The sequence below is a fragment of the Eutrigla gurnardus genome (genome assembly GCF_963514095.1).
Source record: "Eutrigla gurnardus genome assembly, chromosome: 2".
Taxonomy (NCBI): domain Eukaryota; kingdom Metazoa; phylum Chordata; class Actinopteri; order Perciformes; family Triglidae; genus Eutrigla; species Eutrigla gurnardus.
Genome location: NC_139916.1, coordinates 9,034,702 through 9,051,404, shown reverse-complemented (window position 1 = coordinate 9,051,404; position 16,703 = coordinate 9,034,702). Strand labels below are relative to the sequence as shown.

General features: G+C 44.4%; 1 protein-coding gene and 1 pseudogene across 3 annotated transcripts in view; one reads left to right on the top strand and one right to left on the bottom strand.

Moving 5' to 3' along the window:
• The first annotated feature begins 3,325 nt into the window (after positions 1–3,325).
• LOC311032431 (leucine-rich repeat-containing protein 3 pseudogene) lies at positions 3,326–8,150 on the top strand (annotated as a pseudogene). Its single transcript, XR_014599412.1, has 2 exons — positions 3,326–3,499; positions 5,107–8,150. The product of XR_014599412.1 is annotated as a leucine-rich repeat-containing protein 3 pseudogene (transcript).
• A 721-nt stretch (positions 8,151–8,871) lies between these two features.
• Positions 8,872–16,703, bottom strand: part of col2a1b (collagen, type II, alpha 1b) — a 40,736-nt gene continuing 32,904 nt past the window's right edge. For both annotated transcript variants that reach the window (XM_084039164.1, XM_084039165.1), the window contains 13 exons: positions 16,483–16,644; positions 15,133–15,240; positions 13,755–13,862; positions 13,468–13,521; positions 12,900–13,007; positions 12,570–12,623; positions 12,272–12,379; positions 12,128–12,181; positions 11,898–12,005; positions 11,506–11,794; positions 11,103–11,290; positions 10,602–10,844; positions 8,872–10,415 (listed from right to left, as the gene is read on the bottom strand). In XM_084039164.1, the coding sequence (XP_083895290.1) occupies positions 10,269–10,415; positions 10,602–10,844; positions 11,103–11,290; positions 11,506–11,794; positions 11,898–12,005; positions 12,128–12,181; positions 12,272–12,379; positions 12,570–12,623; positions 12,900–13,007; positions 13,468–13,521; positions 13,755–13,862; positions 15,133–15,240; positions 16,483–16,644 (1,731 nt within the window). In that variant the 3' untranslated portion in view covers positions 8,872–10,268. The remainder of the gene's footprint in view (positions 10,416–10,601; positions 10,845–11,102; positions 11,291–11,505; positions 11,795–11,897; positions 12,006–12,127; positions 12,182–12,271; positions 12,380–12,569; positions 12,624–12,899; positions 13,008–13,467; positions 13,522–13,754; positions 13,863–15,132; positions 15,241–16,482; positions 16,645–16,703) is intronic.

The following is a 16,703-nucleotide window of genomic DNA, read 5'->3' as shown; positions in this document are numbered from 1 at the left end:
TTTGCCGCTGATAATTGAAACGGAATATCGGGGAGGATGCTGCTCAGAAATACAAACATTCGACATTTACACAGATAACACATGGTGCGTTGACTATTTTAATAGCTTTGGAAATGCACTGCTGCTCTTGATCTGATTTTCCACACTATCTTTGACACACACACACACACACACACACACACACACACACACACACACACACTTTAGTGTTATTACTCTGCTCTCTATTGTGCTGGACCTGAGCCAAGGTCTCAATCCAATCCATACACATTTGTGACAGCCTTTTTTCAGTTGCGTGGTCTGTATTGTAATCTCTGCCATCTCTGCGTCGTTTTGGGACAGAAGAGAAGCCTTTTTCCCCACAGATTACACCTCCACTATAAAAGACAGTGAAGGTAAATTCACCACAGCCGCGTAATTGCATCCACTTTGAGAGAAACGCGGAGAAAGGAGGACAAAAGCCGACTCCTATCATAATATGTATTGATTTGAGTTTCCAGCCACTGCTTCACCCTTGCGAGCATCATTCCAAGTGTATTCGTGATGTCGTGGCTGATTGTTGACTGGAAATCGAAAGGTACTCTGACTGTATTTTCCTGTTTTATTTAGACTTTTCATGCATTTTCGTTTCGTTTTGCAAAACTTGCCAACACTATGTCCTTTCCTGTCACCCAAAAGACCTACAAAGCATAATATTTTTTTAATACTCCCATGTTGTCAGCAAGGAGGATTTTTTTTTTCCGTCTGCGTTGTGCTTTCTAACAAGGCGACAGACCTTTTGTATCCGTCCTCGGTCGTAAGCAGTTTTAGACGACTGCGAGTCCCGGTTGGCCTTGCTGTGGAAAAATGGCTACCGAGAGCCTCAGCAGAAAAACCTGCCCCCAGCCTGACCTGTTGTTAGTGGATTCAATCCCGAGAGGACGACAGGCTGGTTACAAGAAACGCTCCGCCGCTTTCTCTCTCTCCCACTCCATCAGGCGCACTTGACATGCAGCCAGGACGGCAGTGTTTGTCTTTCCTTCTTCACACAGACGCAGATGACGGACAAAATCATAACCGTGTCTGCACTGTGGCTCTTGGAGGAGCAGACTTCCGCCACAGGTTGCCAGCTCGTTTCCACCTCCTCTTATCTGTGTACAGATTTGTGTAAGGTTCAGTCTTGGAGGACGGCAGTCGAACCACACAGATGATTAAGACAAACTGCTTCAATTCTCCCAAGTCGGGTCTCTTCCCCCCCACTAGATTTAACATCGCCATCAACGGTGCACGTCTTTTTCGGTCTGCTTCCTCCCCAAAAACACGATACATAAACTCCCTCAACTCATTTTATTCCCATTTCTGTTCTTTCCGTAAATTGAACTTCTCACTCATGCCATTCACTCTCAGCTCAGGGACCTTGAAACTGTGTGTAATGCTAATTTTTGAGGCGAGGGAGAATTTCTATCTCATCATGTTCTTTCTCATTATTCGCTCCCTTTTGTCATTTTTCTTTTTTGTTTTATATCTGAGGAAAGCACAAAAATCAACAGGGAGACAATCAACCCATCAAGGGCAACACATTCACAGAAATGCAGCTGTAAATTATCAGCGTTCTTCCTCTTTTCCCCTGCTGACCTTTCTTCTTCTCCAAGTCCTCCTCCTCCTCTTCTTCCTCCTCCTCCTCCTCTTCCTCCTCCTCCTCAGCATCATAATCTCCCCTGTCAGTGTTCATTCCGCTTGGGTGTGTTTGCAAAGAGAGTCACATTTTCCGGAAACAAAAACAACCTAGAATTTGCAGCTGACAAATGATTCTGTGTCGTCTTTGTCAGCAGTGGAAATGTCATAGTGTTGAGCCATTAAACAGGACAAGCTGTGGAGGAAGAGGAGGGATACAAGGTGCCATCGTGGCTGTCAGACATGTCCTTTCTCCCCCCCGAGGGCTCTTCTCTCGATTGGCAGAAGGAATCATATTTTTTTAAATACAGGCTACAATGTGTGTCACTGTGTTATTTATATGGAAATGTGTGACCTTGGTGTAAGTGTGAGTGAGTCACAAGGTTACCACAAACCACAAATCCAACCTTATACCAGAGGTGGTCTTCAACATTTCAAGCCAAGGACCTCCAAGACTGATAGTGGCCCGATGGAGAGACCCCCTATTACATATCGTATAACATGTTCCTTATTAAACCGGGCCAGTAATAATATGTAGTGCAGCTTATAGTGCCATGTATAACAGTACTTTGTAATGATGTATGTATATAATGCTAAAGCATTACAATTGTTGACAGATTCATACATCAATTCTATTTTGGCATTTCTACATTTCACAGCATAATAAAAACAGGAAGATTTATATTTGCTTAAAATAGGTTGTATCCGTGTTAAGGTGTATTTTCTACGGAAAAGGGTTAGGGCCACATGTGAATGTTTCCTTAGTTCTGACTTTATTCTCAGAATTCTGAGAATAAATTCAGAATTCTGACTTTAATCTCAGAATTCTGACTTTAAAAATCAGAATTAAAAGTCAGAATTCTGCCTTTATTCTCAGAATTCTGACTTTAATCTCAGAATTCTGACTTTAACCTCAGAATTCTGACGTTAACCTCAGAATTCTGACTTTAAAAATCAGAATTAAAAGTCAGAATTCTGCCTTTATTCTCAGAATTCTGACTTTAATCTCAGAATTCTGACTTTATTCTCAGAATTCTGACTTTAATCTCAGAATTGTGACTTTAAAAATCTAAATTAAAAGTCAGAATTCTGCCTTTATTCTCAGAATTCTGACTTCAATCTCAGAATTCTGACTTTATTCTCAGAAATCTGACTTTAATCTCAGAATTCTGACTTTAAAGTCAGAACTCAAAAACAAAATTCACATGTGGCCCTAATCCTCTTCCGTAATTTTCGGTACATTTACATTTTTGGAAGAAAAAAAAGTTTGGGATGAAATCATTTCGGGCCCCCCCTGCAGTAACTCTGCGGACCCCCTAGGGGTCCCGGACGCCCCTGTTGAAGATCTCTGGTTTAGAGGAATCACCTAAATGTTGAGCATCTTCCCTTAAATTCGGTTAGGAAGCCTCGTTGAGTTCATATCTGCAGCTGAAACATGTCTTGAAGGACTCATATGGAGCCACACCTCACGTGTGTCACACGCACGCACGCGCACTCAGAGAGAGAGAGAGAGAGAGAGAGAGAGAGAGAGAGAGAGAGAGAGAGAGAGAGAGAGAGAGAGAGAGAGAGAGAGAGAGAGAGAGAGAGAGAGGGATGGAGAGAGAGGGGGGAGTTTGCCTCACATCTTTGTTGCTATAACTAGCCTCCGTTACGACAGACAGATGAAGCCGTCTGCCGGCGACAACCCACGGATCCTCCAGCACCGACGCGCGTCACGTAGTTAGAGGAGACGATGAAGTCCAGTCCGCCGTGGAGACGCATCCGAGGACGAAGTGTCTACGGAGTCTAAAGAAAAATCAACTGTCCGCTTTCTGGATCTCCAACTTCACAAGAAACAATTTCACAGGTAAGTTTTCATACACACCTCCTTATGCCCAAAATATAAATAATGTTAGAATAATAAGTGTTTTGCTCCTGTCGGTGTATTTGTTAATTTTTTTTAAAATTTGCATCAACTTTTTAATAGAACATAAAGACATTTATTTTTTACTTTAACTTTAATGATTCAAAAGTTGTCAAAAAGATGGATGTTTGTTATGAAATGTCCTCGTAAAAAAAATGTCATGAGGTTGATCTTATAATATACTGCAGAAGAACCGAGCGACTCTCTGTAGGCCTATTATCTGCTCATTTAAACGACGGCCCGTACTTCAACAAATAAAAGAGGGATATTAAAAGAATTCAACACGGGGGACAATTAGCTGTAACCTCGCCGCCATCTGTGTTTGCCTTGGGAGTCCACTCCGTCCCCTGTCTTTCAACCTTTCCTCATTCTCATTCACAATTATGGAGCCGATGATTATTATTATTTTTTTCCTAATTGGAGATTTGCATGCATCTGCATTCGTTATGTTAATAATGGAGCGGTAAATGGGTGGAGGACTAAATCCACACACACACACACACACACTCTGGGCTAGTAGATGACATGGCTGACAGCCAATCACTTTAATCAACCAAATCTAGGCCACTCTTAGTATCTGCTGCCTGTCCTGGAGATGGAGACGCTCAGGGAGCAGAAAGTGCTTGACATTTAAGAGGATGATCTTTTAATCAAATCCAAGCGAGTGGATTTATGAGTTCGGTCTTGGATGGAGAACAATCATACTCGTCTCAGCAACAAAAATGTCCTAAAAACACCTGATTGGATTGGGATTGACACCATTTAGAGAATGACATGGATAAATAAAAGCCATGCAGATGATGCATCACACATGTACTGTATTCTCCTGTGTTTTTTGTTGTTGTGGTGGATGTGGAGTCTAGCCTCCGCCCTGCAGGACGACCGACCTGATGCTAACACCCCGAACCACTGCTGGCTCATTTCTGTCACTTATTGTCACCCTGGGACACGGGCAGGATTGATGCTGTTCCCGTTAATAGTGTAGCACGTATACTCGGGCTATCGATCCCCACCCCCTTTTTTGTCCTCCACCCCTACAGTGCGCTCCATCTCCACCCGTTGGAATATGATTAAGGGGCTGTGGCATCATGGGAAAATAAATAGACGTGATGGATGAGATGAACACGTATCGATGAGTCTAATGTGATGCTTTCCTTCTGGTTTTGAATTGGAGATGTATGAAGGGAGGAGAAAGGATCACGATGATAATACAATTATTTATGTCATTTTACTGCAGAAATACGATGCGTTTCTGTCATATTAGATGAATTAAACTCTCGTCACCGCTTTGAATAACATGGGATGCTTTTCTGACACAGAAATGGTCGTCATCTCACGTGTTTTGGTACTTTTTGTATGACAGCGTCTCCCCATGCAGCAGCGTATTTTCCGATAAACAGTTTAATCCTATTTCATTGTCTGATCTCTTTTTACCCTTTTCTCCCCCTCCTCAACATGATAATCTCTCCTGTTCATTCTGGTTCCATGTTTGTAAAGAGAGCGACAGAGAGAAGGACTCATCTTTGACCCCTTTTCTCTCAATCTGTCAGATCCTGCTGGTGGGAGAGTGTGTGTGAGATTGGGACCTGGTGTGTGTCGGGAGGCTATGGTGAGGCGATGTGCGCCAGTGGAGGCAGACGGAGAGGTAAAGGGCTGGATCTTCAACCGTGGCTTCACATCTCGCTCTTGTTCTCGGCCGTGTGGGGCCAAGTGGCCCCCCAGTGCCCCGACGGCTGCCACTGCGCCTGGGACACGGCCACGGTGCTGTGCTCCGATGCCGGGCTCCGAGAGATCCCGGAGGGCATCCCGCCGGAAACGGTCTCCCTCCACCTGGAGCGCAACTACATCCGGAACATCCCCGAGAGGGCCTTCAGCGACCTGGTCCACCTGCGGGACCTGTACCTGTCCCACAACCGCATCGACTCGCTCGCCTCGGGGGCCCTGCGGCACCTGGGGCCCGAGCTGCGCCTGCTGGACCTCTCGCACAACCAGCTGAGGCAGGCCAGCAGGGAGGAGTTCGGCTCCACCCGGGCCAAGACGCGCCTCTACCACAACCCGTGGCACTGCGACTGCGCCCTGCAGGAGCTGATGGAGACTCTGAACCTGGAGCCCGAAACGGTGAACGGGATCGTGTGTGAGAGCTCGGTGCGGGGGATGGGCGAGGGGAGCAGGTGGGAGGACCCGGGGTCGCAGGGCGAGCACGCGGGTCAGCCGCTCGTCAAACTGCTGGACTCCGGGGTGAACTTCTGCAGCATGCAGAGGAAAACCACCGACGTGGCGATGCTGGTGACGATGTTCGTGTGGTTCTTCATGGTCATCGTGTACGTGGTGTACTACGTGAGGCAGAACCAAGCCGAGGCCCGCAGGCATCTCGAGTACCTGAAGAGTTTGCCGAGCCCACGCAAGACCCCCACGGAGACAGACACTCTGAGCACTGGTTTCTGAACTCCTTCCTCGGCTTGCAATTCAAACGGAATAACCAGCAAATGGCATATTTTTATGGAGGACAACCGACGAACTTCAAAAAAACGCTCCGTGGAGTTACTGGAAGATGTCGATCCAGAGGAAATGAAACCTTTTGCAGCTGTTTTTTTTGTGATTGTAATATTTCTTTATATTTGTACAACTGAGTCCCGTATTTTTCTCAATTTAATGAAACACATATTTGTGTACATTGGACCATGTGCACTGAGAGAAAGGAGCGGAAACACTGAAACGATTTTAACTTTATAACCTTCCATCTCCGTCTGTAGTCCCTCTTTCCTCCTCCTTCCTTCTCTCCACGCTGTGGTCTTTTATCTTTCATTAAGCTCTAATGAGTCTTTGACCAGCTGACCCTTAATGAAGACATGAAAGCCACTAATCAGCTGGAGTGTGTGTGTGTGTGTTTGTGTGTGTGTCATGTTAAAAAGGAGAGCGCAATCTCCAATGTGTGTCCTCATCTAATTGCGTGTTTCATTCGCGTGTATGCTCATGTGGAGTTTTTGTGTGTTTTAAATTGTCTTTTTTCATTTTTTTTCTTATTGAAGCCTTTTCCAAATCCGCGGCACACAAAGCCGGCGGTTTCTGCGCCGCTGGAGATCCTCTGATCTAAATTTACTGCCACGGAGCCATTAGAGCAGGAGGGTGAACTGTTTTGTCTCCGAGCAGCAGCAATCAGCTCTGAGATATCTGGACGGCCGAGTGTACACAGAGCACCGAGTGTCACTGATTGGCACAAAGAAATTCCAGCCAGATAGAAATGGATCAATGTCATAAATTAGATTAGGGTAGCCATTTGTCCTGAGAGAAGCTGTTAGTTTAGCTTTAATTAATCTCTTGAGTCCTGCTTTTTCAGTCCTCTCTGCACTGATTGCCACATACAAATCCTCCTGTCTCCCATTTACCGCATTGGCTTCATCGTAATTGATTTTCTATATCAAGCCGCTGTAAAAAAATAAGCAAAAACAAAATGAAATATTCGTTTCTGCACATTTCATAGCTGGAATATTAAGATTAATGGCATTCCATTTCATTTTTTTCAATTTCACTCAAGTTTACAATATGGCAATATGTGGAGCATTGTGTGGTGAATGTATGAGTCATCTTTAATGTATATTTGTCATTCTACCCGGTTACATATGGAAACTTAAAGGCCTTTCAACGTGACAGTCAGCAACACAGTGGTTCCCAACATGAGGTTGCAAATTTCATCTAAGGGTTCCTGAGTTTGACAGGATATTAAAGCAGACGATAGGTTCACACTTTCAGCCTTTCTTGGCTCTGTTCTTGCAAATGATTGGTAACTTTCTATACTTTATATTAGGTAACAGTAAGGTTGGGAATCACTAGTGTAACAGCACGTTTTAGGCCATGTCTATTGGATGGATTATGATGAAATGTGGTACAGACTTTGGTGACCCCTTATGTTTTTCCTTTAGCACCATCATCAGGTCAAAATGTGTATTTGTCCAAAGCTTTGGTTCATGCAACGCTTATAACATTCCCATCCGCCTCAAACTGGGTGTTTAGATGTTAGCATGCTAACACGTTGAACTAAGGTTAATGGCAGAAACCTGCTGAACATTAGCCTCCTGTCACTGTGAGCAAAGCTGGCGTTAGCATTTAGCTGAAAGCACCACCGTGCCTAAGTTATTATGTCTTTAATCTGTGACGGATTAAAGTGTACAGTCACAACCTCCTAAGTGTTCATGGATGTAATGCAACGTTGCCGTGCCCCATTTAATCTGACAACTGGATTGGAAAAATGGGCGAAGAGCCGAGGCGAGACCCTCGAATAAAACATCTCTTCGCGTGCCGTGACGTGCTAAATGTGATGTGCTGACTGGTTTGAAGTTTGTGTCGTCGTTCAAGGATGAAGACATTCTGTGAATTAGAGTTAGAAACAGTCAAACTTTTGGGTAGAACAATGTCGATGTTGTTACGGTAACCGGTCCATGTTAAACCCCCGGGTCTCGGTTGGTAGACCACGGGCTGAAGGATTGGAATAAGAAGATTGGTATTGGTCCTGCCCGTTTGGTAACCTTGTGAAGCACCGTTGTGTATCTTTAGAATATTTCCTGAATGTTACCCATCTGTCACAAATCATGCATTTCATGTTTCCCAAAATGCATCTCTGTTCAGGAAAACGATTTACAACCGACTTTGGGTCGATACGGTGCAATGATGCTGAATGCTAAAACTCACGCATGCCCTCGTGTTTTTCCCTGTAGGTCCTTTTTTTATTTATTTATTGGTGATGTATCGCTGCCCTAGTGATGTTCTGTTAGTTTGTATGCCAATAATGATTGGAACAATCATAGATCGGAAACCAGTACATGAATGATCAATAACTGATATATCAAGTGATTTTAGGGGGAAAAAACCCAGCAATAAAATCATAAAAAATAAAACAAACACTGCTCTACTTTGTTAATAGAAATGCTTCTGCTTTTATTGCGACTGTAGTTTAAAAAGGTAAGAAGTAGGAAGAAGAACAGGAGGTCCGTGGTGTTACATTTCTACTCTACCAAGCTTTAAAAGTGAAGGAAATTACTGGAAAAAATATTTTACATATATAATAGGACATGATATGAACATTTGCCAACTCCACCTTTCAAGCTTTTCTTTGTCAAAATGACCCCACATTCATTCATCGCTCCTCTGCCTTTTCTTGAAATCTGAGTTTCTGATATTATTTTATATATATATATATATAAATAAAACAGGCAGCCGGGCAGAGTGAAATGTTTAGATGTAACTGTTGTTAGTGACTTCCTGACGGGGGAGAAAAACAAACCAGGATATGAATTAAAAAAAAAAGCAAGTTCAGCCTCTCACTTGGTTTTGTCTTTTATTTCCAATTTACATTAATTAAAACGTAACAAAAACAAGTCATGATCATAATAATAATATAATAATGCTATTATTATTAATAATAATACTATTATTAATAATAAAAAAATATACACAACCTCACACAAGCGAGCCCTCTGCGCTGGCCGTAGACCTGGAGTCACAAAGTCAAACACACCCTGAATCCCTCGGACTACGTGTGTGTGTGTGTGTGTGTGTGTAAATGTGTACGCCGAGGCAGAAGGAACGTCTGTGTGAGGGCACTGATGGGAAGAAGTAGAGCGGGATGGTGGGCAAAGGGGGAGGGGGGGGGGGGGCAGAAGAGCGGGGTTTCATGACCAAACGTCTATCGGTCAAGTTAATATAAAAATCTGATTTGAGAGATTTTTTTTGTGGGTGAGGTAGCTTGCCTAAAACGTGCCTTGTTTTATGATGGGTGTGTTTGTTTACATATGGGGGGTTAAAGCAAGAGGGTGGGTCGGGAGGGGGGGGGGGGGGGGGGGGGGGGTGCTCTCTCTGAGAAACTGTATATATGTATACACACATACATACTGTATATATACATATATACAAGTCACTACATATGCGTATCTGGTTGTTGTAAACAAAAAAATACAGACTGTTTTACAACAATAGCACCATTGACTTTTATTATAATACAAAGTAGCATTTTGATACACACTGCGGTGGTCGAAATAGGAGCACCCTTTTCTATATAGCAAGATTTTTTTATTTGGTTTCAAAGAGATTTGTGTGCTTTAGTGGATATGATCCAGGAGTGATGGAGGGGGAGGGGGGGGGGGGGATTAGAAAAGAGGAGGAAGTAGGACAGGAAGTTGGTGGATGTGGTTGTTTTATGCGTAAGTGGGTTTTCTTTATTACTTAACAACAAACTCAGTCCGACCACACCCGGGACCCAAACCTAAACAATAAATAAATAACACCTTCACGTTTTTCTCTCTCTAGTTCCCTGGTATGTTCCCGTACTCCTCGTACTTCCTCCATCCTGTTCACAATGTGGGGGATAGGTGGTGTGGCGGTGGGGCTGCTGTTCACCCACGGTGATGTGGGGCTTTTTGGGAGGGGGAGGGGGGGGGGGCTGGGTGTCCATAGGGGAGAAGAAGGGGGGGAGGAAATGCTGGATGAATCACAGATGACAGTTGCTGGTGCCATTCAGTGCAGATATCCTACGAAGTTCGACTTGAAAAAAGCACTTTTTACTTAGAAAAAAAGTCCCATTTTAAAAAAAGTGTCTTGATTTTTCTTTTTCTCTCCTCCTTTTTTTTAATCTGAAGTGTGCTCCTCTTTCACGTAATTTCTTTCAGATTTCCACTTTTTTTCTTTTCCTTTCTCTCTTCTTGTTCGATCGCTCCTCCTTTTACAAGAAGCAGACTGCCCCGACCTCGACTCCAAACTCCTGGTCCGCTCCTCCAATATCCATAGGGGCAATGTCTACAATGGGCAGACGAGAGGTCTTCTGCGATCTGTATTCCATCACCGTCTTGCCCCACTGGCCCGTGTGTTTCTGTGCGGAGAGAAAAAAGGCTATTAAACCACCTGTGACTTTCTCCAAAATGGCAGAGAATGAGATTGGCTCAGTGAATGGAGGTTAAGAGAATGTCATGATGGGAAAGCGATTTTAATATCCCTCTTTTAGAGCTCCATTGTATTCTGATTCAGGACGTGTATACAGTCCATTAATCTGTCTTACCGTGCAGCCGTCCTCCATCACGCTGTAGGTGAAGCGGCTGTTGCCCTCGGCTCTGATCTCCACGTCGTTGGAGCCCTGCAGCAGCACGGCCTTCTTCAGGTTGCCCGTTGAGGCGTCCATGTAGGCCACGCTGTTCTTGCAGTGGTAGGTGAGGTTCTGAGAAGCCTCGGTGGACAGCAGCCTCAGGAAGGTCATCTGAATGGCAGCAGTGTTGGCCGCCAGGGTGTCATCGCCGTAGCTGAACTGCATTGGGTCGCATGTAAGGAAGTGTTAAATAATTCATTTCTGTTATTATGACTTTTGCAAGTTTTTACATTGTTTTAAGAGAAACATTTATCGACACCTACTTATCCCAACACACACCGGTGAGAGCCAATAATCAAAACTGACATCAAACATTCCCTGATTGGTTTTTTAACCATATTTCCAATAAAATCCTAATATTATAACTTTTACGTCTGTGATTGCATTACATCACTCATAGTAGTTGGTGCCACTCACGTGGAATCCTCCGTTCATGGTCTCTCCGAACCAGACGTGTTTGCGATCCTTGCTCTTGCTGGACCACCAGTTCTTGCGAGGGATGCTGGCGGGCTTAGATTTCACGCAGGACTCTCCGGTCTCCATGTTGCAGAAGACCTTGATTGCGTCGATGGTGCATCCCTGATTGGGATCAATCCAGTAATCTCCTGCAGGATAAAAAAAAACAAAAAATACATCAGTTCCACATTATTTGTACACAGTATTTGGCTGCGGCTCATAATCGTTGAAATGTTTTTGTATTATATTATGGAATATTGTGAAATCCTTAATCAGCCACATCCAAATAATCCCAGACTACACACATGTCACCTTCCTTCATCATCGACCCCAATTTGACCCAATTCCTCTCGGTGTCACTCACCGCTCTTCCAGTCAGGATGGCAGAGCTTCAGGTCTCTGCAGGTGCGAGCTGGGTTCTTCCTGGAACCCTCCGGGCTGCGGATGTTCTCAATCTGGTTGTTGAGAGATTTGAGAGTGGCGTCGACCTCGGCGTCGTGCTGACGGAGGTTTCCGGAAGCCTGGTCGGCCCTCATGTACCTGAGAGGATCAGGGGACTTTTCGGTTTGACCCAGACCAGCGAAGGCGGACATGTCAATGCCAGGGCCAGGAGGGCCAGGAAGACCAGGGGGTCCAGAGTTTCCGGGGGGACCCTGAGAGGAAAAGAAGATAGAGGGTTACATTTGCTGGCTTTTTTTTTTTAGCTTGTTTAATTTTCAGAGGAAGATCAATACAGCGGTTTTCATGGTTACTCACAGAAGGACCGGTCTCTCCACTGCGACCACGAGGTCCAGGGGGTCCAATGGGTCCTGGCAGACCGTTTCCACCATCCTTTCCACCAGGGCCAACAGGTCCAGGTGGTCCCTATATACACATATGGAGATGTTGAGGTTAAGCACTAAAGACGCCTACTTCATTAGTCTGAATGATATTCCACAAGATTAGTTTTAATCAAAACCTAGTATTTTGGCAGGATTAGTACTCACTCTTTGTCCAGAAGGTCCAGCAGGTCCAGTAGCACCCTGGTCTCCAGATTGACCCTAAACAGATAAACAGAGAATCATCATTTCTGTCCTGAACTCGAAGGTCTGGGTGCATGTGATACATTTACACTCAGTCTGAATGCTCACCGGAGGTCCGGGCAGACCCTGCAGACCGGTGAAGCCTCTGTGTCCCTTCTGTCCTCGTTCACCAGACTCTCCAGCCTCACCCTTGTCACCGCGGGGTCCTTGGGGTCCCTGAGAACAAGTGGACAACAACCTACTTAGGAAAAATCTGAAAATATATACAGACATTCATCAAACAATTTTGTCTGAGAAAATAATTTTGAGTCCTAATTTTGTGTTTTCAGTGGAAAGAGTAGTTTTGTTTGATTGTTGTGATGTAAGTAACTCAAATCTGTGTGTCCATGTTTGGAAAGATACTTACAGGCATTCCTCTGGCTCCAGCAGGTCCTGAAGATCCAGCAGGTCCTTGTGCACCCTGTGAAAGAAACACAAAAGAAGCACTGCTATGAACAGATGTGAATTGTTACCATCATTTCTACTTTTTTTAACTGTATAAATAGTGCCATCATCTACCTCTATCACTTCATAAGTACAACTGTATCTTATAAAGGAAGAAGAAGAGGGCAACTTTCCAAAAGCATTCAGGTAACCCTTGAGGTCAAATGTGTCTTTTGTGATACAATTGAGCTACTTTTATAATAAGGTGCATTTAAGGACCAAGTACTTCTACAATAAAGATGTCACCACTCACAGACTCTCCTCTGTCTCCCTGTTTGCCGGTGGGACCAACTGGGCCGTTAACACCAGGAGCGCCCGGAGCACCAGGAGCACCAGCAGGACCAGTGTTACCACGATCACCCTGCAGCAGAGAGCACAACAGCAGAAAGGTCAGTCACAGGAGGAAAGTTCTTCTCCATCATGCACATACTCAGTATGTGAGTTCAGATGTCTAATGAATATGAAACTACAATTTCTAGTGGGTGTTTGAATAAAAAGGTTTCTGCAATACCAAGTCAGAGATTCTACAGGCAGTTTCAGAAAGATCCTGATTGGCTTTGTGCACAAAATAAACACGAATATTCAACCCATGTGGGGAAATTAGGAGCAATACACTGAAGGGGACCCTCCGTACAGCAGGTTTCCTCGATTTGAATTAAATGATGATGTCAGCCAAGTGGGGTTCAAATATAATCCTGTTACTAACTCAACACATTTAGAATTAAAGCTTAATCCCTATCCTTATTATATATTGAAAAATCATGTTTGAATACTGTACAGGTCCCACAACACAGAGGTTGTAGATCATGTGTTTTTCTCACCTTGATTCCAGTAGCACCATCTCTACCTGGAGGTCCATCAGATCCAGCGTTACCCTGTCGGACGACAATATTAAGTTTTGATAGCTTCCACCTCCACCAAGCCAGATGTCCTCTTGAATACTGATCAGCTGCATAATGAACCCTTCTCCAACAAAACCCATCGATGATACAATGCAAATGTAAACATGATGCAAATAGCGGTGAATTTTAATCAACTGGGCCTGAAGTCATAGGATCTGAAGATCTGAAACACACACACACACACACACACACATGCACTCTCTGACCTCTCTGCCAGGCTCTCCGGAAGGTCCGGTGAGTCCAGGTGGTCCAACAGGTCCAGGGGGTCCGCGGTCTCCGCTGCCACCAGGAGCTCCCTGCTTTCCGGGCTCACCCTGAGAGGAGAGAAAAAAAACAGGACTCATTACTGCACATAGATGAACTAAATTAGTTAAAATACTTTATCAACGGACAGCAGAGGCTAGATCACTGATAACCCACTGACTGAGACTGATAATAGCCTTGAAGACTAAATCAGATATCCTGAGTCCTCAGATGGAGACGTGGACACATTTTTATTTAAAACTTTTCATTTGTTGGAATCAGCAGGGACTCCCCACCGTAAAGATCTATAATAAAATTGAAATATGACAGCTTGAAAATCTGATGTTCTAAATCCATCTCAGTTTCTTCCCTCTTGAGAAAATGAGAAAATTCGAGGATAAAAAAAATATGGCCTCACTCAAGAAATACTGGTGTAAGCTGGTGTAAGCTCAAACTGCCGAACGTCACATTAAGTGGATCTGCAGTTCAATTAAAAGCATCATTCTCTGCCAGAAGCATCCTGGGTCCCAGCATCCCTCTCATGTGCACTGATGAATAATGAACGGCGAGGACATGCCCACTGGGATGCTGCAAGTCGGGGAACGCGGCTCATGTCACATATCAAATGGTGTGAGATGTAAGCAGAGGAGCCTCCTTGTCAAACGTCATACTGTACATCAAATAGGATCAGTTCTCCGGGAGGAAAAGTCCCGGCTGACGTGACGCGACTGTGATCCAATTAGGCCACAGCAGACCAACCAGAGTGTCTTCTCTCTCTTGGCTGAGTGACAGGGCAGCAGGTTTTGTGCTCTTAGGGCGGATTCACCAGTTTGTATTTAAGCTAACAGCCTCTTTTGTTATTTAAGGTGAGGAATTGTCGTATGCAACTCTGCAGCGGCAATCCGATGTTTAATAATCCTCCCTTCAATCAGGAGACATTGCAGTAAGAGTCATAGTACTTATCTCCTGTGCTGGATCAGTTAGTCTTCATGCCATATTTCCTCCATTTTTACTTTTTTATATTATTGTTTTGGGCTGCAACTCATGATTTATTTTTTTCCAGCATCAGTTAATCTGCCATTGAAAAACAAGTAAGTGGACACCTTTGTTCTCTTCAGTTGCAGAATTTCAAGGAACAATCACATGACATAGAGAAACGCGGCATATTTACACAATTAAGTAGCTGAAACTCTATAAAGACGTCAATCAATCCATCATCAAATATAATCAATATTCTGTCCCTTCAGTTGCTTGCATCAATATGGTATTAATTCATTTTCAGCTCTATTATTGGGAGTGAATTGAATATGTTATATGATTCTACTAAACTATGATACTTACAGAAGGTCCGGGCAGACCGGGGAAACCTCTCTCACCACGCTGTCCGGGCAGACCGACGATACCACGCTGACCACCCAAACCCTGAGGCCCTGAAGGACCGAGGGGACCCTGAAGGACAAGGAGGAGAAAAGAGAATCAATGTGTATCAACGGGAAAATAATTTGGTATTGTTCCATTTATAAAATAATAGCCATAATATCTAATAATTAGTTTATAAAATATATCATAGCTGATAAAAGACTGAACAATTCCATTCTGATGCCATTAGTAAATGATTTACTACTTTTATTGTAGCTTAGCTTAGCATAAAGACTGAAACAACAATTCAGACGTAACAAAATCCACCGCACAAAAGCTAAAATGCACTAATAATAACTTGTGGTTCTGAGGTTTAAAGTGCCAGAATATTTCTAGGACGGGAGCAGTGACTTCCTGGAATTTGTTGCTCGTTAAAGTATCACCAAGTATTATCGTTGACGTGCACAACACAGCACTGCCATCTTCCTCGTTGCTTCAGCAGTTTTTCCTTCACGCAATTCTGCTCCTTTCCCTTCTGCTTCTTTACTCGAGGCTCTGACTGGGATTCCATAACTCCCAGGTGCAGCAGCACGGTATCGACATCGATCCCTTCATCCGCACCTCCACAGTCCACCCTCCACATGTCCTGCAGCGCCACGCTGAAGAAGCTCCCCTAACCAGCCAGACAATAAACTCTAAGCGACACCTGAGACCCGGTCGTTCAGCCGACACGGATTCTGACGTGTTGATGTATGGTTCCCAATGTCTTATATGTCATTTATAGATGAGGAAGAGTGTCAACTAGGCAGCTATGCAGTCAGCAGTGATGTGTCATTATCTTGACAGGGCTCGCCGTGTGTGTGTGTGTGTGTGTGTGTGTGTGTGTGTGTGTGTGTGTGAGAGACGCTGAGTATAGGTAGGGTAAAAGCCCGGGGTCCTGTCATTAGTCCGTCACCGAGCTTGTGCTGCCCTGTGCTGTCATATGTCTTGGTCTGCTATTACAGTGGGTGATGGACACTGACAGCTCTCTCTATTATTGGAGAGTGTGCTCTGCTGCTGTCCATTACTGATGAAATTGGCTCTTCGGGCCGAGCTGCGTGGAAGTTGCCGGAAAAAACAAACACATTTAAAAAAAATGTTTCTTATATAATGGACACCTGTGTTGTTCACCTTGATGGTGTTCAAGGTGATGCAGAGGAAAAGGAGAGAGAGGCTAAATGTGTGCTGGAGGGACCGGAGTGGTGTTTCAAGCGCTACGAGGTCAAGAAGTTAAAATCTACGCCCAAAGGTGTCTCATGGACGGAATATGATTAAAGTATGACAAATACTCACAGAAGGACCATCCTCTCCAGCATCTCCTTTCTCTCCAGAAGCCCCAGCAGGACCACGGAGCCCGGCATCGCCTTGTCTGCCTGGGGGTCCGCCGTCTCCCCTCACACCCTTGGGTCCGTCTTTACCGGAGGCGCCAGCAGGACCGGCAGGTCCAGGGTTACCCTAAAACAGGTGAGGAACATGACTTAACACACACAAAAAGGAAACGGCACGCATGATAC